The following is a 25,566-nucleotide window of genomic DNA, read 5'->3' on the forward strand; positions in this document are numbered from 1 at the left end:
ATTGCAGCCCGGATAGAATTTATTGCAATTTATTGCAGCCGAGATAGAATGTATTGCTCAATCTGGGTCTTTTTTGCTTGGCATGGAATAGGACTGAAACGGTCTGAAAAAGGTCGTAGAACATCTGAAATGTAACTTGCCCTCTCGTTTACAGAACACAGAACATCCATACTGCACTTAAGCAGCTCATACATCAGAAATCTAATCTACATGATTTCCTCTTTTTTGCTGTAGTGCACACAAATCAAAGATCCTATATTCAGATCCCATCACGACCAAATGTACCACAAAACGTCTTTACATAGAGAGATCCAGCCATTATGAGCCAGGAATGATCAGCCCAAATGTAAACTGATTGTTATATTCACTCACATATTCTCTTGCACACATGCCGCCATGTTAGACTCCAGGTTCCAGTAGGTTGTTAGGTTGTGAACAGGTTTGTATCATAACTTCCTTTTGGGAAGAGCACAGGTGCCATTCATGTAGTGCATGTTACAGTTTTTTTCAACTGCTTACACACTAAATCTTTGCTTGTCACACAATTTTCTAAACATGTCCTCCAAACATCATAACCCGACACCAAATCTGCAAAACCATACACTAATTCTCAGTGTTTGACTCAGTTTTCAATGGACTAAAACACATTTTGCAAAACACCACACACAATTTTCTACCTAACACACAAAAATCTAACAGGAAGTAACTTGATTTTGTTCTTCAAACACAACCCATCAAAATGCCACACTAAATCACCAGTGCGTCACTCTTTCTCTTCACATGTGTAAACACTCTTTATTTTACTGAACACCATCCAATCATTGCCTTAGTATAGGTCTATGAATAGATATACACTCTATATAGGTATGGACCCTTTCAATCTGCTCCTAGAGGATTTCCGGTTGAAATATTCAGAACCAATGCAGATACTTGAAAATTACAGTAATCGGACTTTAGCTTACAGTAATGTTCTACAAAAAGTTGACTTTATGTAAAATTTGTCTTTTTACTCTATTTTTTGATTGTCCCCATGTTACAGTACCATTAGCTCAATACATTTGTCTGTGCCTCCAGAAATGCCTTAGGAACGCTTACTGTAGAATTGTTTGTTTCTGCAGTTGAAAGGGTCTATAGGCCTATGAATACATACTGTACACGAACCTCCCACACACACACACACTTGTCTTTGGAAAAAAAAAAATCAGTGTTTTCAAACTCCATGTACATCTGGTGGTCACTGTATTCTTTTTGCTTTTTTTCTGTTTGCTGTAAAATACTGTATCACATAACAGCAAATTATTTGGGAAAAATCACTGTTTTGGTTTCAATATTGCTTGCATTTTTACTGTGTATTTCAACTTCTCTTTGTTGATACCATAACTTTCACTCTTGTATGGAAATATATATAGAAAGCATAAGACAGAAGAGCTTTAGGTTTTGAGCAACAGTGTGTACATGATGTATCCAAAATGTCATATTATGACAAAAGTGTTTGTAATGTGAGGCGAATGTTTGCTTTAAAGATGTGTTTTTGACATTTTGAATGTTGTGTGTCATTTTGCTGGAGATGTGAGGCATTTTGCATTTTGTGTGAGCAGTTGTGGGTTTTGTGTGTGGAGTTTTGAAAAATAGACACAGAGTTTTGAAAACGTGCGTAAACAATTGTAAAAAACTGTAACTGTGCACCTCTTCCACATCTGATGACCAGTGCTTCTTGTGTGAGTGTCATTTTTGTCCGTATCGTCTAAGCTATCTGACCTGCCCAAATGGCCTGAGATGAGTGTAAACCAGGGCTCGGCATTAATGGTTGCCCGGTTGCCCTTGGCTACCAAATTGTTACAAGTGGCAACCGGATTTGGTTGGCTTTGGCAACCAAGACCTCATGCCTCAACTTTACAAAAAGTGAACGTTTTTGTAAACTTTACAAAAAAGTAAACGCTGAGCCCTGGTGTAAACACACATATGTCTGTCCACTCGTGTATAGACTGTTTGCGGTGCGCTGCCAGGGCTGTGAGGAGGTGATGGGCCCCGCGGAGCTGGTGATGCTGGCGGGGGCGGCGGTGTACCACCTGGCCTGCTTCCGCTGCAGCGCGTGTGGCCTGAGACTGCAGAGAGGAGACCAGTGTGTGCTGAGGGACGGCAGGCTGCTCTGCCTTGCCCACCACCACCACCAGAGGCCCGCCAGCCCGGAGAGCAGCCTCTCAGGTAGAGACACACACACACACACACTCTCTCTCTCTCTCACACACACACACACACTCTCTCTCTCTCTCTCACACACACACACACACACACACACACTCTCTCTCTCTCTCTCTCTATCCCACACACACTCACTCTCTCTCTCTCTCTCTCTCTCCCACACACACACACTCTCTCTCTCTCCCTCTCACACACACACACACACACACACACACTCTCTCTCTCTCTCTCTCTCTCTCTCACATGCACACACACTCTCTCTCTCCCTCTCACTCACACACACACACACACACTCTCTCTCTCTCACATGCACACACTCTCTCTCTCTCTCTCTCTCTCACACACACACACACACACACACTCTCTCCCTCTCCCTCCTCACACACACACACACACTATCTCTCTCTCTCACACACACACACTCTCTCTCTCTCTTTCTCCCTCTCTCTCACACACACACTCTCTCTCTCTTTCTCTCCCTCACACACGCACTCTTTATCTCTCACTCTGTCTTTGTCTCTCTCACACACACACCAAATAATCAATCATCCCCGAGAGATTCTCCTTAGAGCATACTTGCATGAAACACACAAAACACATGCACTCTCGCACTACTGAGAGAGCTAACACTCATTCGAATACATATAGAACACACACACATACACATTTTTGTTAACACACTTGATCGTTGCTCCTGCAGGTAAAAGTGAGGATGACGAAGATGACGAGGAGGAGGAGGAGGATGAGGACAGCAGCAGTAAGGCAACCAGTGAGCAGAATAGAAGTGGCAGTCTGGACCACAAGAGGCCGAAACGACCCCGCACCATCCTGACCACTCAGCAGAGGCGAGCCTTTAAGGCCTCCTTCGAGGTCTCCTCCAAACCCTGCAGAAAGGTAGCTAGTCTACCTGTTTACCACACGCACTTCTTAGCTATTGGGAGCAATCGGATATGCATATGATGACAGTCTTAAAGGAAAATTCCGGTATTTAGCACTTTGAGTCCCTTTTCTGGTTTGTTTTGGATGAACTAGAGTGGTGGACACCGACATTTTGACGATTGGTCCCGTCTCGACTTTTCTGACTCGTTTTGAATCACCTTTACTGCTTCAGAGTGGCTGCCTAACAGGCATGCACAAACATGTCCTTAAAACAACCCTTAACGTTTGTTTTCAAAACTGTGCAACTCACCGAGTGGTTAGTGGTGTTCGTTGATGTTCCAAAACAAGTAGCATAGCCGGGATTAGTGTGTGCTTCACCTCACTGTGTGTTCACTGTGTGATGAGTGTGTTTCACTAATTCACGGATTGGGATAAATGCAGAGACCAAATTTCCCTTACGGGATCAAAAGAGTATATATACTTATACTTATACTTACTTAAATGACGCTTTGCACGTCTGCAGGTGCACAAGCGTCTGCCAGGGTCTGCGTGATGTAAATTCCGTCCTCAGAGGGTGACCGCTTCAGATTGTTATGACCACACGGTCTTGGGCCTTCAGCCCCACCCTACAAGAGTGCATAGAAAAGATGTAGTTCTAACTGGCCTAACAAATTCCGTGTGTTTTCAGTCATGATTTTTGGTGGGAGATGTAACGTGTGACATGTGAGGTGTCAGATAAATTTGGACGCTAGTTTTGAACGTTAAAATGTGATTTTGTTTGCACCTGTCTGCGGCGGTCTGTGTGTGCATCCTCAAGTTACAGGTACACCATATCCTTGTGAGCATGCACACACACATACACACATACTACTTATACTTATACTGTGTGTATGTGTGCATGTGTGTATGTGTATGCACACACACATACACACATATTACTTATACTTATACTGTGTGTATGTGTGTATGTATGTATGTGTATGCACACACACATACACACACACACACACACACACACAGAGTCTACTTTAATGTATGTGGTGCTTATCTGACACCAGCAGCTGAGTCAAAGCAGTGGTTGCTCTCGACGAGACCTGCAGACCATGAAGGTCACAGTAATAGTTTCAACCTCTCTATTTCCACCTTCTTCTTCTCTCGTTCTTCCTGCCCACCACCCCTTCCGTATTCTACCTTTTTTTCTCTCTCTCTCTCTCTCCCCCCTCTCTCTCTCCCTCTTCCATACTTTCTACCCCTCTCTCTCTTCAACTGGAAGGTCAGAGAAACGTTGGCAGCAGAGACCGGCCTGAGTGTGCGAGTCGTCCAGGTTTGGTTCCAAAACCAAAGAGCCAAGGTAACGTGATGCCCTTGCGCCACACACACACACACACACACTCAGATACTCTCTCTCTCTCTCTTACATGCACACACACACACACACACACACACACACACAGGTTCTCTCTATCTCTCTCTCTCTCACACACACACACACACACACACACACACACACACACACACACACACACACACACACACACACACACACACACACACACACACACACACACACACACCAACCGGTCCAGTACATCAGCATACACAATTAATGCTGCAGCTCTCTCGGCACTGTGTGGGCCTGCCAGTGAGGAAATAAGTCATGTTATCATGTCATGTTGGAAACTGATGACATCTCTCAGATTGATTGCTTAGATTACCTGCTGTATTTCCTTACAAAGCAGCTGTGTGTGTGTGTGTGTGTGTGTGTGTGTGTGTGTGTGTGTGTGTGTGTGTATGTGTGTGTGTGTGTGTTTAATGTGTGTGTGTGTGTGTGTGTGTGTGTGTTTGTGTGTGTGCTCGTTCTGTATGTCACTGATGAATGAGCATGTTTCAACAAAGCCTTTGTGTGTGTGTGTGTGTGTGTGTGTGTGTGTGTGTGTGGGGAGGAAGGCAGTGTTGGCGATAGGAACCAGTGATATGCAGTGGCGTGTGTATTACATGGGGTCGGATGTGTGTAGCGCTGTGTGTTTCATGGGGTCGGATGTGTGTAGCGCTGTGTGTTTCATGGGGTCGGATGTGTGTAGCACTGTGTGTTTTATGGGGTCTGATGTGTGTAGCGCTGTGTGTTTCATTAATGATCGGCAGATGAAGAAACTGGCCCGTCGACAGCAGCAGCAGCAGCAGCAGATGTCCCCACAGGACACACACGACGGACCAGGATTACACACAGGTGTGGGGTGAAAACACACACACACACACACACATTTTAATGCTTTTATTTGGACCTTAACACAGGGGAAGATTCACAGATCCAAACATTGAAGGAAGTATGTTACACACTTAGGCAGGTCTGATCAAACACAGAATGCATTGTGCTATTTTTATTCTGAATTGCATGATTATGGGTAACCATGGCATCGTCGCTTCCAGGTGGATAAACTACCTATTATTGCAGAAATGGAGCAGTACTTTGCACACACGACGGACCAGGATTACACATAAGTGTGGGGTGAAAAGACACACACACACACACACACACACACACACACACTTTCAGATCAAAAGAGTGCTCCATTATGCAGTACAGATTAATCCAATATGACTTTATGAGACAGTGATCTGATGGTGTACAGTAGACAAAGTCATTGATCTGAATGGGTTTGTGTTTGATACCAAACAATGAACTGAACTGATCCCAGACTGCTGTGTGTGAAGGTTTAGACCAGGGGTCTCCAAACCTTTTTTCCACCGAGAGCTACTTTGACAAAATGAACATGGCCGAGAGCCTTTTTTCCTCCGAGAGCTACTTTGACAAAATGGACATGGCCGAGAGCTTTTACGTCAGTAGTAGCATGCCATGTATTCACATAGCTGATCTCCACCCGAAAACCGCTGAATAACATGGGCATGCTTTTTAAAGGTTCCTTTCAACTCATTTGCCTTCTCTCGTTGTAGACTGTGAATTTGATTTCGTAGGAATTTTCCCATGTTTCCCAAGTGACTGGGTTATCAGATTTATGTCTTATATAATATATCTTATATATATTATATAATATATAATATCTTCCTCAAACCTTTTGGAGAGCAACTTAGAAACAGGTGGGGAGCTGGTAGCTCGCGAGCTACCTGTTGGAAACCCCTGGTATAGACTGTGTTCTTGTCTGCCTTTAACAGTGACCCCCTGTGGCATGACCTCTGACCTGGAAGGACTGGCCTCTTTCTCCTCCCTGCCCCCGCAGCAGACTATCGCCATGGAGACACAGGGCTTTAAAATGGACCACTTCAGACAGGGGCTTACTCCCCCACAGATGCCAGGAGACCACATGCATCCCTATGGTGAGATAGACCTCCCCTCTGCTCTCCTCTAATCTAGTTCCTAATCTCAGTCCCTCAGTTCCTAATTTTTTAAGGGCTATATTACTCTTCCACTATTTCTCTTTCACTCTCGTTCTCTCTGTCGTTTGCTCACTCCCTCTCTCTTCTCGTCTTTCTCGATTCTTTTGCAGACTGTGAGGCCCTTTACTCAGAGATGGACGGAGACTCCCTCTGTCACCTAGGCGACTGTCTGTCATCGAGTGACCCCTCCCTCTTAACGCCCATCGACCGTCTGTATTCCATGCAGGAGTCCTACTTCACCTCTTGAGTCACACACACAAACACACACACACACACACAAACACACACACACACATATATACACACACACACTTACACAGGCCTGTGAACAAATGTCAGAACAGGGACACACATTTACATTGAATCTTTCACACACACACACACACACACACAGACACACACACACACACACACATAGACTTTTTGTGGGACATTGATTCATAGCCATTGTATGGTCTCTCAACCTCTGTCTGGTTGTGGGTAAGATGTGTAGGCTATATCTGAATAGTACTGTATGTCTTTCTGACGCTTTTGTTCTAGATTTGTCATTCATATACAACACAATTACATTAGTCAGCATTTGTGTGTGCATTTGTGTGTGTGGGCATGTGTTTGTGTGTGTGTGTGGGCGTGTTTGTGTGTGTGTGTGTGTGTGTGTGTGTGTGTGTGTGTGTGTTGGCATGCCTCTCCACCGCATAAAAAGAGTGTGCTTTGTGAAGCTAACAGAAGAGAGACAGCTCGGTGTGTATGTATTTATTTTGGACATGTATGTGCTTTGGATGTCTAATTGTGTCCGTGCCAATGACTGTCACAAACATTCAACTAGAATAAATATATCTGTGCTCAACATTATTTTTTTGTCCTGGCGTGAGTCTTGAATTTGCTTATTTTATTTTCAGATATTTTAAACTTAAATATGAAGAGTTTGTTTCCAAAACGATTCTTATATCCATTTTTAGAAACATTAAAACGTCAGGTTATTTAATTGTGTATTTCAGGTAATCAAATTGCTGTTTTGTTGTTTTGATTTAGTAAAGATAAATCAAATAGCAATACCTCATTACAGTTCTACTGAAATGACTTGCGAAACAAAATGTAAAAAAATTATTTATGAAAATGAATTAAAATGGTGGATACAGTGTTTTGGAACCAAACTCTTCAAATATTATTGCAACCAACAGGCTGCACCTTTAAGAAAAAATGACCTCACCTTTGAGAAAACATGTATATTTGCGCTCCAAAGCTAATTCTCCAACTAGCTAACTATGACCTCAAAGCTACTATGCTCCTGTGCTGATGAGAGTTTTCCTGAATGGTGAGGAGAATGAGATGAACCTCACAGACAGGGATGACAGTACAGACTCGGAGACAGGTGATGGTCAGGGCAATCCATCAGCAAAGCTTATCACGCCAGCACATATCAGAGAGAGTCATGCAACACACACATACACTTGGACACACACACACACACACACACACACAAGATCAAGAGGGGTACTCTTCAGGCATCTCTGGCCTAAATGCTACAGTCTCACTCCTCACATACCTGGGTTCCTACCTGCATTTTTCAGGAATTTTCTCCCCCAATCTTTTCTCCACCTCTGGACCACCCACCCTGCCATACCCTGAACACTGCCCCACTGGAATGTGCCTGTTCCGGGGCAACAGCGGAGTGGGTACTGAAGGGGTGGGGAGAGAGGCTGCATCGCTGGGTCAGGGGGACTTGATGGTGGATGGGTTGTATGTGTGTGTGTGTGTGGGGGGGGTCATGTCACTCTGATATGAAGTGTCCCCCTCCCCCCCATCTCAGGGCGGCCCACCCGCCTCTATGGCCCAGCGCTGACCCCACTGGCTCTGTGGGCCGGCAGCTCGCATTTCCCTGGCCTGAAATCAGAGCCTCTGATGCAGCCAGCCCTCACCGCTGGGCACGAACAATCCACCTGCCTGTCAATCAGCTCAGGCAGGCAGGCAGCACTATACATGGCATCTGATCAGAGGAATTTCTGTATGTGTGTGTGTGTGTGTGTGTGTCGCCCGTGTGTGGAGTACCTGTATGTGTGCATGTGTGCATATGTATTGCTATTTCAATGCATAGTAACTTGACTACCACAATGAAACACATGAAAGGGCAGTGATTTGTACTGAAAATATAATGAGAGAATTTCAGTTATGAGAGGTCCTACTGCCATCCCTGGTGTAAATAAACACACACACACACACACAATATCCACATAGGTACGCATAACAGTGGTAAAAAAATGGCTTTTGTAGGACTAAGCTACATCCAGATGAGCGATCAAAGCCAGACAAAAACCTGAGTTCCATTACGCAGAACGGGCAACTCCTGTCAGGCCCGCCGAGCCTCTATTGCACTCTTGGCACGCAGAAGCCCATTGGCTCCCCAAAGTTGTGGGCCGAAGGAAAAATAATCAAATGGATATCATACGGACACAGCGGGCAGCGATGGGCTCGTTATTATTCTGACGGCAGCCAAGTGGCTTCCCGTCAGCTGATCGGTTATTTATTGCGCCTCTCGCGCCAGGCGTGGACCACAAACCCTCTGTCTCTTAACCTGGATAATTGGCGTCACGCGGCGATGGCGCACGAGCAGATGCGCGCGATTTGTAAAAGCACAGTAAAAGGTTTGTAAGTCTACAAACAAGACTGTGCTTCTGAAACAGTAATTGCACCTCTTCATATTATGTTAAAGAAAAATGTAAAATAATGTAATTGAATAGCCTGCCTAGGTAGTAACCTATAACCTGCTGAACTAATTACGTAAATGAAGAGGCTACAGAGAACAAAATGTGTGGAGATTAAGTGGATCTAATGAAGATTAATCTAATTAATTGTTTTAGTATGATTTTACTAAACTGGATCTATTTGACATCAACACACCACACTTTAACTAAACCAAATGTTTACGTTTTAGGTTCGGGATTCATTCATTTCCAGTTTCGAAATGGTAGTGTATATGTCCATATTTTATATCAGAGAAGTCAGACAGAACATAAAAAAATGACAGCTCCCTACCTGTTCAAACCCTTAAGACGGATGCCTGGTTCTTGCCTTTGTGAACCCGCTGCGCCCCTAGGTCGTGTGTGGGTGAAAGAAAGAGCAGCGTAAGAGCAGGTGGCATAGGGCACCGTGCCCAGAGGCAGCATGCCCTGTCGTCGGTGCCCAGTGCGAGGCGGACTCTCCGAGGCTTGGTCTCGAGGACCAGTGGGTGTGTGTGACCGACCTCCCAGCAGGCTTTCCCAGCTTTCTCTAGACAAGGTGCTGCGCAGAGTAGGTCTGCAAGGACTAGCGGCGAGTAAGGCTAGTATTTTCACAGCACTCTTTATTTTGTCGCAACAACACATAATATAATGTTTGAATGTTTAGTATTAATATTTGTATTGATCTTAATAGCATATCTGACCCATAAGAATGCAAATGTGATGTAATACAGTTTCTCCGATCATCACAATTGGATTTTGTTCTTGGGACTGTCATTAGTCTACACTCTTGTCAGGGCCGTTTCCATGACTTTCAGGACTTGTGAATGACGATCTGAAACATTAACTCTTTCCAAAATAGATTACACAAGACACTGTATCATCATCATCATCATCATCATCATCATTTATTTCATTATAACAAATGCATTTAAATACATAAATACTGTATTTAATACATTTCAACTAGGTTTATTTGCATTTGCATTTATTTGTTTCTGTCATCGAAATTGTCTTTAAATACTGGATTGATTCCAGTATCCCACAACGTCTCACCCATGCAGCTACTGGCTGTAGAAGAGAACAAAATATTTGAGAGAAATGTACAGACACAAATATAAAGGCATGTCCGTTACACAGAGAAAGAGCAATACTGTGTCCCTTTACAATATAATCTTATCTTTCTTAGTAAGGCGTTGCGAAAGATTCATGAAATCACAAACTGGTCAACACGGTCAACACAATGCACATTCTGCACGCTGGTTCAATAACAACAAGAGCAGTCAGATGGCTGTATACCCTCTCCCCTTTATTGCCTTATTAAAGAAAGTGTGTGTGTGTGGGGTCCAATATGCAGATTCTGATGTGGATTTATTTATTTTTACATGTATTCATTTGGATATAGACCCAGATAATCATGTATGAGGACCAAGACATGTTTACCCTCTACCTTGTACATATATACTGTACATCCAACCAGTAGTATTTGAGTTATGTGAGCCTCACACACACACACACACACACACACACACACACACACACACACACACACACAGATGGACAGACACACACAGATGGACAGATTACAATACCCTCTGTTACCCTGAGTGTAACCAGTGTAAATTACTGATGCAGTAGAATATGCTAAACACAATATACAACTGGCATCCATGAGGTCAAATGCTAAAACGTAAGGTAGGTAGATAGATAGATAGATAGATAGATAGATAGATAGATACTTTATTGATCCCCAAGGGGAAATTCAAGGTTATTTGTAGACAATATATTTGTAGACAGTATTGATATGGCCACAGAGAGGGTTCTGTTATAATACCTTTGTCCATTGGCCTGTCTGGCCACACTTTATCCTGAGAGCAGGAAGCCCTCATCATACCTGAATTCACAGCTGGAGGTGTGGGGAGCAATGGGGTGGCTGCAGTTCATACCTCTTCCTCTAGGGGCATCAGACGCGGCAGGACACAGCTGAGATATGAGAAGTCCATGTAAAACATGAGAACCCCCAAGTGGTGAATACAGTTAGTAGCAGTGATCCAGTAAGTATAATATGCAGGACTCGAAACCTTCTAGACTAGATCAATTCATACAGTCAAGTACAACTTACTCATACATTTTCAGTGACATAGACCTACAGTAGCACCAGGATTGTTTTTGCACTGCATTCTTCACCAAATAATTGATTTAGTACCTTCATGCTTGCCTATAGCAATTTCTTCTCAGCTAGTGTTGGCACACCTCTGTAACCACTCAGTGTCTGTACCTGTGCAGGTGGGGGCTAGCTGTGTCCACTGGCCTGTGGCGTCACATTCTGTTCTCTGAGCTCCTTGCAGCAGGAAGCCCTCATCACACCTGAATTCACAGGTGTAGTTGAGGCTGTGGGAGGAATGGGGTGGCTGCAGTTCATGCTTCCTCCACTGGGGGCATCAAACACTCTATATACAGGTATGTACGGCTCTGCTGGACACTCCACAGCTGGACAATGAGACAGTGCCGCCTTTACCACCATGTGCATCACGCACTGTGCCAGAGACTTTCTAATGAGGAGACATGGCACTGAAAAAAATCCTCCATATATAATATACTATTTCAGGTACAGTATGGGCAAAATCAGGTCTTACTAGTGATGGGAGGAAATGGTGCATCTGCCCAGCAGTGTCCATCTGCATAATTAATTATTATTATTATTATTATTATTTTTCATCCAAATGTTGATTACAATTTTCCAAGCCTTCAAAATGCAACATGCGACATAGACTTGCAGGAAGGCTTGCATATCTGAACACTGGCTGTTCCCATGACTTCCTATTCACAGCAAACTTTTTTGGCAGTTCTGTCTGTTTGTATTAAATACATGAAATAATGTATAATGCATTCATCTAAATTGGTCTGTCTGTCTGTCCAACTGATACATAACATGTTGACTGCATATTTCAAATTGGCCTACCTATTTTAGGAAAAGTGGCAATGTGCTAAAAGAAGACTGACCATCTTCCATCAAGAATAATAAACAGAGGGTGCAGTATTCAAATACTAAAAATCAGCATGTACAAACACAACTTATTCATGGAAATAATGCATTTCTGAAGATACAGGTATACCTAAAAGCAAAGGAGACAGCAATCTCTGATTTGTTGTGCAAGTGCAGAAGTAGCTCTGTGATATTATTCTTGCACTGAGCAAAGCAACTTTAAGTGAAGGGCTTCACAGAGTTGTGCTGCAGTTGTTGTTTGTCAGTTTAATTATACTACAGAAACTTTCTTCCATCTGCATTTGTGGACAGTTGGGTCTAGTTGGGGCAGCCGTGGCCCACTGGTTAGCACTCTGGACTTGTAACCGGAGGGTTGCTGGTTCGAGCCCCGACCAGTGGGCCGTGGCTGAAGTGCTCTTAAGCAAGGCACCTAACCCCTCACTGCTCCCCGAGCGCCGCCATTGTAGCAGGCAGCTCACTGCGCCGGGATTAGTGTGTGCTTCACCTCACTGTGTGCTGTTTGTGTTTCACTAATTCACGATTGGGTTAAATGCAGAGACCAAATTTCCCTCACGGGATCAAAAAAGTATATATACTATACTATACTATACCACCAGAGGGCAATGCTGTCTAAAGAATGTCCAGTTTCTTATAAAAAATGGCTGTGTTTACCATTTAGAATGTCAAGAAAATGGGCAACAGCTTGTCATGGAGATGACAAACGAAATCGCAAATGTTTACAGCAAGCATTTTCATTCAAGGATAACGAATAGACCTAAATATAAAAGTGCATATATATATGTAATGTTCCATGAGAAATATATTGGTTTCAGTGACACACTGGATATGCTTTCAGTTTCAATAGGCTACTTGAAAGTTGCTCCAACCTTAAAAAGGAATTGTTTGCCTGCGTGTGTGATGGTTATGCCCTAGAGATTGTCAGTTCCCCGAAGGTGCTATACACACAGCAGATCTTGATCTCATTTATACAGCCAGTCTGTGTCAGCCATTTCAACATGAATTACTCTACACAGATGTTGCAACCATTCCGCTGTTAATGTCAGATTAACATAACGAGTATACAGTATACTAACAAACTCACATGTCTGAACAGTTGGTACATCAAAGCCACCAAAATTGTCAGTCCTATTGTTGTGTCCTTGCTTTGAAAATGCTAACTGACTGACTGAGCATATACTTTGAGTTCAAATATCAACAATCTTTTAGCAGGATCAAGGAAAGCACCTTTAAAACAACTCGATGTAGTTCTTTCACTTTAAAAGAACAGCTTCAAACTCATTGATGAGTCAGTGATGGTGAGAAGATGGAATACAGGCAACTGGTGGACAGCTTTGTGCAGAAGCAGCCACCTTGTCTTGAATGTGACTAAGTCAAGGGAAATGGTGGTGGACTTTAGGAAGCTAAGTAATCTCAATCCTGGGTGAGGAAGTAGAGGCTGTGGATACAAATACGTGGGTGTTCATATACACGATAAACTGGATTGGAGGTACAACACTGAGGACCCTTTCAAGAGAGTTCCATTCTCAGCATCATAGTTGGCCCCACAAGACTTCCTTTTTAACATTCCATATGTTATCTTAATGCAGAGGAAGTAGATTGGGGCCCAAATAGAACGTTCAAGCATTATTTTTGTTTTTATTGATGAAAGGGTCTTAGAATAAGAATCAGCTTTATTGGCCAGGTTTGCATAAACAAACAAGGAATTTGGCTGGGGATGTCCCTGTTCAAGGTTGTTATGGCTGTGGACACCTCAACAGGCACAGGCAGGGTTGGGTCAGATTACTTTGAAATGTAATCCATTACTGACTACAAATTACATGGCATTTTTTGTAATTAGTAATGTAATCAGTTGGATTACCAAAAACATGTAATGTAATCTGATTACTTTAGGATTATTTTTAGATTACTTCAATAAATATGTCCCTTAAGTAAAAGACACCCCCACTGAATTGATGAAAGAATTCTCATTCTATTTTTCTCTTTATTATTTCATTACATCTAAGAAATCTCTTTGCTCTGAGTAAAGCATTCATGTGTGAATTAACTGATCTTTTCCTTTAAAAATCTTAATGTAGCCCCTTGTTTTAGTGTTACCATTTACTTTGAGGTCACCAGGTCCCATTGAAAAACACCCAAAATTAATACATTTCTATAGCTATTCTTTTTTTTAAAAAGATTTTTGTAAATATCTAAAAAATAAAAGACTGAAATATCCCATTTACATAAGTATTCGCACCTTTTGTTATGACACTTGCCATTGAGCTCTGGTGCATCCTCTATCAATGGTCCTTGAGATGCTTCTACAACTTGATTGGAGTCCACCTGTGCCTAAATTAATTCACTGGACACTATTAGGAGATGCACACATCTCTTTATATAAGGTCTCACAGTTGATGGCGTATGTCAGAGTGAAAACCAAGCCACAAGGTCAAGAGAATTGTCCGTAGACCTGTGAGACAGGGTTGTGTGAAGACACAGATCTGGGAAAGGGTACAAAAACATTTCTGCAGCATTGGAAGCGCCCAAGAGCACGGTAGCCTCCATCATTCTCAAATGGAGAAGTTTGGAACAACCAACAGTCTTCCTAGATCTGGCTGCTCAGCCTAAATGAGTAATCTGGGACGAAGGATGTTGGTCAGACAGGTACCAAGGACCCAATGGTCACTATAAATGAGATCTAGAGTAGGCTAACTTTGACAAGATGATTGAAGCATAAAGAAGGACAACGATTAGTGTAGCTCAGTGCCTGGGAATTGTGGCCGAATAGTCTTTGTTTTGTCCTTCTGTACGCCTTTACACCTAAATCCATAAATCCCATTCATTTCAATAGGAGATTTACTTAAGAGGCTGTAGAAATCTTCATTTGTGAGAAGTCCATCACATATTTTTGTCATACAGGGGCATAGACAAACAAAATAAAACAGGTTTGGTTTGGTGCCCTCTCGTTGCAACGATTTCTGCGCGGGACTATGGACTATGATTTTGGACTATGGACAGAGGTGGACAGTAACTAAGCACATACTTGATTAATGTAAGTATGATTTTGAGCATCTGTACTTTACTTGAGTATTAATATTTTTGGAAACTTGTGACTTTTACTTCACTACATTTTAAAGACAAATGCCATACTTTTGACTCCACTACATTTGAAATATGAGCATGAAGTACTTGTTAATTTTGACCGCATTTGATTCTTTAAATGTAAAAATGCAATAGAGTAGACCATCTTGAAGTTTTTTCAATAGTTCAATTTGAACTTGGCTGAATTGACGATGGTGACAACAGATTCCTCATCAGAACATCCTCCATGTACTGTAGCCTGGGAGAACCCAGACGAACCTGTTAGCAATTTAGATTTGAAAAGGGGTCTGGTGTTAACCGGGCTATCCTCTGATCATTACGAAATTGGAATGAAATTAGACAATCATCTGACATTCACCAAAGCTAGACATTTAGCCTACATTATTAAACGTCACACAATCTACTCATAATTGAGTTATCTGTTTTTTTTTATTCAGCAGTGAAAATGTTTTAAATTTGTAAACAGAGAATAAATAATTATTTAAATCATATTGGCACCGCCCTCGCGAAATCTCAGGTAGGCTATAATAGCTCATTTCACCATTGTGTTTGAGGACGTAGAGTCAGCAACAGACTTAAGGCACGTAAGCCAATGTTAGGAAAGGTAATGACATTTCGGTTGGTTTTCATTCGATGTCTTTAATGTCATTTTAACGAAGGCTCGCTATAATGTTGACGTAGGATTTGGAGCTGTATGATTTTGATTACCATTTCTTGGGTAGTTAAGATTAGAATGTGTCTTAAAGGCGCAGTTGTCATCTGGACTTTCTCACATGTTTGCCAGTTGGCCTATTTCAGTAGCCCTATTTTACGCTATTAGGCTTTAATTGCGAGGCTACTGCTCATCTTGGACCTCTTTATTGGGCTAAACAAGTTTTGCTTCTGTAATAAGAGTGTAATGGATGCCTAATGAGAGATGTTTTGATAAAGCCCACGAACGTTCGGGAACCAACAACGTTCCCAGAACGTTCTGGGAACCATGAATTGTTAGCTGGGTTGGCCATCAGTTGGGCATTTGGTAGGGTGCTCAAAGGCCACACAGGGCACCAAGGCCAAGATTACCAGTCTACATGAAAAATGATAAAAGTTATATTTAGCTTATTCACAGCAGCTGACCTGCATTCACGGTATGAAACGGTATTTTCTATTTGGCCTGTTATGAAATCGTGTAGGCTATTGAACAATGTATACACAGTTCAGCTTTAAGAAACTCCTATACATGCATGCTTAGCATTTTGTGATCGTTAAGGCTACTTTGACAAACTCTTGTTTCAACTGTCCCTAACAGGAGGGACGAATGAAACATTACGCACGTGCCACTTTTGCTGTAATAATTCCTGAATGGTTTTGATCAAAGCTGAAAATGCATTTGTATTTGACAGAGGACAGATGTAGGTTGCTAGTGACCAAAGCTTTCAGTGTGGTACAATCGCTTTGCAAATCACGTTTAATTAAAAAGTGTTTCAACTGTCCCGGCTCTCCCCTAGCCTAAAATTACTGCTGTTTTGAATATGTAGGCCTACGGTGCAATCGGATAGTTTTGAGACCCTGTCAAGTTTTCCACATTGTTTTATGTTTCAGACTTATCTTAAAATGGATTTTCTCATTACTCTACGCACAATGCAAGGGATAATGTATAGAACTCCGGTCATTATTGGGAAAAGAAGTCCAGACAGGGCGAACCAGAGCCCTACGCACCAGCGCAGCTGTTCTCCCTGTCGGGACTTTTTTTCCGATAATTACCGGCGGACCATACATTATTCCTTACTTAACATACTACACAAAAAACCGATGTTTGGGTCTGAATACTTATGTAAATGGGTTATTTCAGTCTTTAATTTTTTTTAAATATAGCCTACAAAACACTTGTTTTTTTGTGGAGTATTTGAGCATTGTGTATAGATTGATGACATTTGAATACATTTTAAGATGAGTCTAAAAACATAACAAAATCTGGAAAACTTGAAAGGGTCTAAACACTTTCCGGTTGCAGTGTTAGGCCTAATAATGATGATACCAACTGTAATTCATATTTGCAATTCTGTGTTGTGTTTTATTTTCTTGTCAGTCATGAGAAAAGCATGTGGTCATCTGTATCCTGTGTCACTGATATGACTTTAAAATTAAATTTGTTCCCTCAGATGACAATAACTGGACTGATCCTGAGTTTTCTGCTGCTGAGAAGAGTGTGTTGTTATATTGATGGATCAAGACTTCATAGTTATTGTATAGATATGGACATCAAACATTCATTTAGTTCTGAAGGTGGGAGCAGGCCATATACTATTACTCCATCCTCTGCCACCCTTGACAAAGACGAAGTTGTGGAAGGTAAGGCAAGGATATTGATGTAAAAACAACAACAAACAAGCACAGTAACAGTAAAGGTGCTCTAGTGGTTTTCAAAGTGGGGGCCGCGAGGGGGTGCCAGGGGGGCCTCAGCAAGTTGGAAAGAAAAATAAAAGCAACAAATAAATACATTTGAAAATGTTTAAATATACCCATTACTATGAGGTTTGTTATACAATGCCATTATAATAATTTGTCGCATATCTGAACATTATTTTCCATGATAATGACTGGGAATAATAGTAGAGTGATAGCTCTCATATAGCAGAACCTAGGGGTATTTGGGGGGCCTTGTCAAGGAAAAGTTTGGGAACCCCTGCTCTAAGTGATATTGGGTAACGTCACTTCTGTTAACGTTCAAACAAAACCAAGAGCTAGCTCGCTACCCTTTAAACTCTTATAATAACAATACAGTTTTATTCAGTCACTAACAAGCGTTTGTCTAACCAGTTGTCACATTTTCAAAACTCTAAACACAATTAGCACAGCATCAGCCTTTTATGGCCAAACCATTCACACATTTCATGTTGTTTTCACACAATATGCAGTCAGTAAACACATTTCCACAATGCTTACATTTTCTTAACAGACAAGCTATTCCTCCCAACAAAGCTATGGATTGTTTTTGTAGTATTTACGAATGTTAACACACAACATCGTACAATAGAAAACACAATATTCCAAACCTTAGATACTGTATAAAAACCTCTGCTTCTGCTACCAAATGGTTTTATCCAGGTGCATCGCCTTGGATAATATCAGATGTGATGTTGATGAAAACATGTGGCCTAACTCTAAAGATCACAGAGATTAGATACCGTCATTTTGTGCTTTTTTCAGTTCTCCCCCTTTTTATCTGGGCTTTTTGCTGTTGTTTTTTGTTCAGAATGCTCTTGTGTGTTTCATGGATATTTTGTTCACTGTAAACTTACTACTACTAAAAATAAAGCTTCCTTTTGAAAGTATATGTATATGGAATATGCTGTAAGAATGACAGATGATTGCACACATGTCCAGTGGTTATCCAAGGAAGTACCATTGTGCACATGTACCGGTAATGCACCTTAAAGCAACACCAAAGAACTTTTCCTCTGTCGCACGCACTATTTGTTTATCCAGCACTGGCTTGGAAATAACAATGTCCACAGACAAGGTAGAATATGTCGCGTGATTTTATGAAAGTACGATGTATTGCGACATCAGATGCAAGTCACATTTGTAGTTTCAGTGTGTCATTCCATCGAACTACAGCAAACAGTGAACACAGTGATATGTTGTTAGTGTGTGTGTGTGTGTGTGTGTGTGTGTGTGTTTTACCAAACCAATGGAACAAGCAAGCTGTTGGTAAATGAGCTTACTGACAGCAGCTCATAAATCAATGGGAAAAACATGCTCAACACCTCCTGAGAATTGTACACTGGCTGCTGGATCCTTAGCTGTAAATTACTGAATATAAAAAAAAAGACAGCGCTCGCAGTTCCTTGAAAAATTTTTAATCGGCCCATGGATGTTTTGAGCAGAAAGCTCTTACTCAGCGTGTCAATGGCAAGTTTTTTTTTAACTTACTGACAGCAGCAAATCATTTTGCATTCTTTAGTTGTGGTCACACATTTCTGCTTACTTTTTCAGTGGTCCTGAGCTCAACAGTTAATATAAGAGGATTCATGATGGATGGACGGAATGATAATGATCAAAGAGTTCCTGTGGGGTTTTTTGTTAGTTTAGGCCAACCAAACACCAACCGATTGTTGAACTGCAGTGGCAGCCCAGTGAGTTTTCTCAATATTATAATCATATTAACTATTCATCTTTTGGTTTCAGTTGTTCAGTTATCCTCCTAATACAATTTTATGAATACGATCTAACACATGTCCAGTCTCATACACATTTTGGTTGGCTCATACTTTAAACGTTTATTTTTCTCTCTGCATGAAGAACACCACCATGGTTCATAGAGATAATCAGAAAAAAAGAACCATTTCTGGCCAGTGGAAAGCTCCCGAGAAAGGAACCTTCGTTTTCGAGTAATGTACAATATATTTCACTTTGCTGTATATCTGTTTGTGTTGTTGTTTGAGTTTATTTTCATTCTTAAGACTGCATAGCGGTGCAAAATATGACCGTCGCTCAGTCCTGCACTTTCTCTCTTGCAACTTTTGTGTATGTAAATGAGAGTGTGTGTTCGCTTGTGAGTGTGTGTGTGTGTGGTTAATGGTGTGTGTGTATGTGTATTTATGTGTGTGTGTGTGTGTTTATGCTTATGTGCGTGTGTGCGCGTGCATATGTGCATGTGTACTATGTGTGTGTCTGCATGTGTCTTTATGTGTCGGTGTGTGTGTGCGAGCGCGTGTGCGTGCTTGCATGTGTGCGTGCGTGTGTGAATGCGTGTGTGTGTGTGTGTGTCATAACAGTCATCATGGGAATGCAAAGTCCCTGCATGTTTTAAATCTGCTGTAATCATCCCTGTACCTAAAAAATCAAATATCAGCTGTTTGAATGACTATAGGCCTGTTGCTCTGACCTCTATTGCAATGAAGGTTTTTGAACGGCTCGTTTGTAGACAGTTAGCCAGTGTTGGGATGGACAGCTATCAGTTTGTTTACCGTGCTAACAGGTCTGTAGAGGATGCTGTTTCCCTGTGCCTCCACAGCATCCTGCAGTACCTAGAGGCCCCAGCTACATATGCAAGAGTTTTATTCATAGATTACAGTTCTGCTTTTAACACTATTATTATTATTATTATTATTATTATTATTATTATTGACGGGGCAGCCGTGGCCCACTGGTTAGCACTCTGGACTCTGGACCCCTCACTGCTCCCCGAGCGCCGCCGTTGTAGCAGGCAGCTCACTGCGCCGGGATTAGTGTGTGCTTCACCTCACTGTGTGTTCACTGTGTGCTGTTTGTGTTTCACTAATTCACTGATTGGGTTAAATGCAGAGACCAAATTTCCCTCACGGGATCAAAAAAGTATATATACTTATACTATACTTATACTTATACTATTATACCCTCTACATTATTTGGTAAACTCCAGTTAATGGGAATCAATCAATCCCTCTGTCACTGGATTTTAAACTTTTTATCAGACAGGCGGCAGGTGGTGAAAATAGACAACCTGTTCTCCAAACCCAGTATTCTCAACACTGGGCCCCCACAGGGATGTGTCCTTTCTCCTCTGCTCTATTCTCTATACACCAATGACTGTGTGTCCCATTCTGAGAATGTGAAAATCTTCAAGTATGCAGATGATACAACTGTGGTGGGTCTTATCAGTAATAACTGTGAGTCAGATTACAGATCTGAAGTGGCAGCCTTAGAGGTATGGTGTAAGGGGAACAACCTGTTTTTAAATGTCAACAAGACAAAAGAACTGCATATAGATTTTAGGAAAAATACAGTAGCTCACTCCCCTCTGATCATTGATGACCAGGCAGTAGAGAGAGTGTCTAGTTTTAAATTCCTTGGCACCACCATATGTCAGTCCCTAAAGTGGGAGGTCAACACCAACCTCATCATAAGCAAAGCCCACCAGAGGCTTCACTTTTTGCGCCAGCTGAGGAAGTTTGGTGTAGCTAGGGATGCAATGCTCCAGTTCTACAGAGCTACGTGTGGAAAGTGTGCTTGTCTTCTCCATCACTGTCTGGTATGGTAACACCACCTCTTCAGAGAGGAAGCAGTTGGAGAAGGTGGTGCATTCTGCATCCAAAATCATAGGACATGTCATCCCATCTGTAGCCTCTATCTATGCCACATGGATTAGCCATAATGCCCAGAAAGTACTAGGTGACCCCTCCCACCCTGCCAGGTACCTTTTCCAACTACTGCCCTCTGGTAGGAGAGTCCAAAGTCTCAGGGGTAGAACATCTCGTTTCTGCAACAGTACTTACCCTGCCACTATTAGGCTCCTTAATGCTCAGTCACCTTGCAGAGCAAATCTGTACTAAATTACCTCTTTCATATGCACTTTATAGACTGCACAAGACACTTTATGGGAAGGGTTTTTTTTACTGCTTTTTACTGGTTTGAATGCTTGTCTATGTGATTGTCTTTCATGTTTTGAATGTGTCTTTCATGTTCTGTATATTCCTGTGTTTGTCCTGTGTATTGTCTTGTATTTTTTTAAACTGGAATGGCACCAAGACAAAATGTTGACATGGCAATACATTATTGAACTTGAATCATCAACAATCATCATACTTACTCTGAGGAAGCAGTAAAACAGGAAAAAGCTTTTCATTAAATTCAGCTATGTACTCCTCACATTCTTGTTTAAGTGGGTAACATGGCGGACCAAGCCATACAATGGTCGACCCGAGGGAACTGTCTATGTATGAAAACGCCCGAAAACATACTCTGTCAAGCTAGATAAATATCTAGACTTGTCGAGGAGTCCAAATCCTGTAGTGTGAAATGTGCTGTGCCCTCAGTTGTGCCTGGCAGTATGCATGCATTGAAAAAGTGGAACACCTGTCTTTTTTTCTTGACACAGAAATATATTTTTTCATGATTACTTTTCAGTGCTGCAGTTGTTGGGGATGCTAACTGGTGGAACAGAAATCCACCACCTACAACTCCAGGTACCTTTATATGGCTCTGACCTAAAACCATTGTTACACGGCTCTTCACAAGGCAAGTAGAACGCTCCATTGACTTGAATGGGATTTCCCAAAGTTCTAGCGGTCATTATTTCCGAGGAAAGAACCTCTGATAAAAACTAGATGTACCACATAGCGGTACAAAATATGACCGCCGCTCAGTCCTGTACATCTGTTCCGCGAAAATAAATCACACTAATCAATTTGTCTCCATCTTTTACTCCATCCCCCACTCTTGAAACTTTTGTGTATGCCTGTGTGTGTGTGCGGCTGCACAGAAAGTAGCCTACTGGCAGTGCAAAGGTGAATAATTGTAGAATAGCCAACTAAAGTTGTAGCATTGTTATAAAACCTTTAAAATCTCTAAACAATCACAAGTAGGGCGGTTCATCACAGTTCATCCATTGCAACTGGATTGATGAAAGGTCACTTACACCTGTAGGCTACATTGTATTTGGGAAAAGCAGAAGGTAGCAGCATAATGTATTTATTTATTTATTATTAAACAAAACAATCCCTGTCAGTTCCATGCAGTTTTCAACAGCTATCAAGAAGAGAGGTCATGTCATGGATTTTTGTAGATGTTTCTTCTTCTACATATGCATAGGTTTAGTCATCTAGTTCATATGATATTCAGCTTTATTGTCAATGCAAAAATTAAATACCAGTAGTCTAAAACAAAATGCAGTTTTACCCAGTGGTGCAAATAACTGACATGTCCAAAAGGGCCTTCATTAAATGCGTTGCTAGACTGTTCATACACATTTTAACGGGATAAGTTGAAGAGCTACCGTCCGTTATTGTTTGTGCAAATAATAGGCTGATTCATGTTCCCTTGCATTTTGCAACTATGAGGTCCATGGTTAGATCTTTTAAGAAATCGAAAAAGAAATCGCCGTCAGATCAGGCTGAATTCACCCAGCCTAGTCCATGGTAGGCACCCAATAGAAATATTGTTTAATTTTTATGCATTGAGATATCCACGACTGGCCCCTGCGACGGTTCGCCCTCGTTTCAGAGCTATTCTAAATGCAAAAATGCATAGAGGGAGTTATGACAAAACCATGACTGTTAACAAACTATATAAGCTATAAGGTAGGCCCTATGCTAGACCTATTACACAACATAAATGGTCACCAGGCTATGCTGGCGACCCAAATAAAATCTCCTTTGGGAACCAATGGCTTACAGTATCAAGCGGACTTAAGCTGCCACCTCTTAAAAAAAAATTAATAGTTTTGCATATCAGTAGTAATACATTTCACGCAGCTGTGTTAATCACAGAAAGCGCGAATGAAGTGGACACTTCTAAATGGAACCCAACCCACTTTACAGTAGCTCAAGGTCTGTGGCTAAAGCAGCCATAATAAAAGTGTTATCATTGTTTGGATACTTCACACACACGTGTTTTTTTTTTTTTTTAAGTATATTTTTTGGGGCTTTTTATGCCTTTAATGTGATACAGTTGAGAATGACAGGAAGTGAGTGGGAGAGAGAGTCGGGGTGAAATCCGGAAAGGGGCGGGAATCGAACCCGGGTCACCGGTGTACGGTGGCGGTGCAGGTGCCACAGCCAGTTGCACCACGGCTGGGGCCACACGCGTGTTTTTTAATCGCATAGACTACAACTACCAAACTGGAATCAAAGCACATCGACTCCCCTCTCACACCCTAAACATGCACTTCGAACAAACAAAAAGCATCTCAGTCTCACAGCAAAACTGTATCGGACCGGTGTAACGTTGGTACTAATTCATCCATCGCAAAGAATGATTTTTGTAGCACGTGCAACAAATATGAGTACAGCCCTGCCCTGGATACATCTCTCAACGTGCGCTCTAAAACATTTGGTTTAAATGGAGATGTAGATAATCACGGGTGCGTTAATAAATCTACATTGCGGCGAGTTGACACATTATTCACTTTGACGAATTTATGTAGTTTTAGTTACTTTACTTTGGGCCATGCTCTTCCTTACTTGAATCACCTTTGAAAATAGAGGATTGAAGTAGGCTAGCCTATATGTGTTTGGGAATGAACGTTGACTCAGATGCTTTTTGAGACTTTGAGCAGAAATGTCCCATGCAGCCTGGTGTTTAGGATGCATCATAGACAGGTTATCTTTCAGGTAGCCTATATATTTTCCATTAAAAACCATCAATGTGAGCTTAACGTGGTTGTGGCTAACTCACTTTAGCTCCTGTTAGTAGCCTAGGTTACGGTCATAAGCAAATGAGATGACAGTCGAAAGATACAATTAGTGCTGCTATCAATTTGCTTGGTATAACCGCATTCATAGTTTTCTACAAATGCAATCAAATTGGCCTCCATCACTCAACCAATGCTAACGGTAATATTATTGTACCTATAGCTATTAATATTATAAGATTAACGTACCTACAGTAAAAACCAAGCATGTCTGATAAACATTCTCAGATTTATTTTGGCTTCAAGAAGAAATGGGAATTACATTTCATGTGAAAATCGTCCTATCCTTATTAGACGTTCTCTGCGGTAATTATGTATCAGCCGTTCTAATTGCCGATACCGATAGTATGTGCGTGCCTGTGTGTGTGTGCGTCACTAAATGTACACACAACTTACATTTTTTTAGACCCCCCCATGGATGAAATTCTACGAAACTTGGCATACCCCCAGAGAATGCCAGGTTAATCACACACATAACATTTGGTGCAGTTCTGAACATCTTAACTGAAGAGAGGGGCGATTAAAGCAGAATGATATTGCATTTTCATTTTTTACCGGGGGGATGCAAATCACAAATTAGTGATTATGGGCTAGGTTGATGTGGGCCCTTGAGACCAACATACCATAACAATTTCTTCATCCTCGGTGCCACGGTTCAGATAGTTATTTAGGAAAAACGGCATTTTTTGGATTTCGGGGGGCCCAGCACGGAGGGGGAGTGGCCCCCGGGGACCAAACAAAATTTTTCCTTAAAAGTCTAGTGGGGCTACATAACCACCAAATTTCATGTGCCCCGGTGTTTCGGTGTCCCGGGTATCGTTGACCAAAAATTCAGGAAGTCTACCAATCCCTTATATGACCGCTTCGCTAGCTATGCTAGCGGCGGTCATAATAATGACCGCTGTCAATGGCAACGGAGTTTGTGCTTCAAATTCAGGTCTTTCATATCACTACGCAAGGACTGGAACTTCATTCAAAAGTGAAAGTAGACGGTTGATCAGCTGTGTTCTAAAGAATGTTTTATTCAAGTTTGGCGTGTGTTGTTGCGAACTATTTGTTTCTCAGCAAATGCCACGATGAACGGTAACAAATAGGCTAGGCTATGTAGGCTAAAGTCATATCGTGGGGAGTTT

General features: G+C 41.8%; 2 protein-coding genes across 2 annotated transcripts in view; both read left to right on the forward strand.

The window, feature by feature from the left end:
- The window catches only part of lmx1a (LIM homeobox transcription factor 1, alpha), a 17,050-nt gene extending 9,724 nt beyond the window's left edge, over positions 1–7,326 (forward strand). The window contains exons 4-9 of the mRNA XM_048252954.1: positions 1,985–2,205; positions 2,903–3,096; positions 4,355–4,432; positions 5,224–5,308; positions 6,253–6,414; positions 6,585–7,326. Of these exons, the coding sequence (XP_048108911.1) occupies positions 1,985–2,205; positions 2,903–3,096; positions 4,355–4,432; positions 5,224–5,308; positions 6,253–6,414; positions 6,585–6,721 (877 nt within the window). The 3' untranslated portion in view covers positions 6,722–7,326. The remainder of the gene's footprint in view (positions 1–1,984; positions 2,206–2,902; positions 3,097–4,354; positions 4,433–5,223; positions 5,309–6,252; positions 6,415–6,584) is intronic.
- An 8,515-nt stretch (positions 7,327–15,841) lies between these two features.
- LOC125301283 overlaps positions 15,842–25,566 on the forward strand; it is a 28,518-nt gene continuing 18,793 nt past the window's right edge. Inside the window, exons 1-5 of the mRNA XM_048253742.1 lie at positions 15,842–15,883; positions 17,421–17,610; positions 19,258–19,397; positions 19,564–19,652; positions 22,150–22,208. Coding sequence (XP_048109699.1) covers positions 15,872–15,883; positions 17,421–17,610; positions 19,258–19,397; positions 19,564–19,652; positions 22,150–22,208 — 490 coding nt within the window. The 5' untranslated portion in view covers positions 15,842–15,871. The remainder of the gene's footprint in view (positions 15,884–17,420; positions 17,611–19,257; positions 19,398–19,563; positions 19,653–22,149; positions 22,209–25,566) is intronic.

This window comes from Alosa alosa, chromosome 9 (genome assembly GCF_017589495.1).
Source record: "Alosa alosa isolate M-15738 ecotype Scorff River chromosome 9, AALO_Geno_1.1, whole genome shotgun sequence".
NCBI classification, from domain to species: domain Eukaryota; kingdom Metazoa; phylum Chordata; class Actinopteri; order Clupeiformes; family Clupeidae; genus Alosa; species Alosa alosa.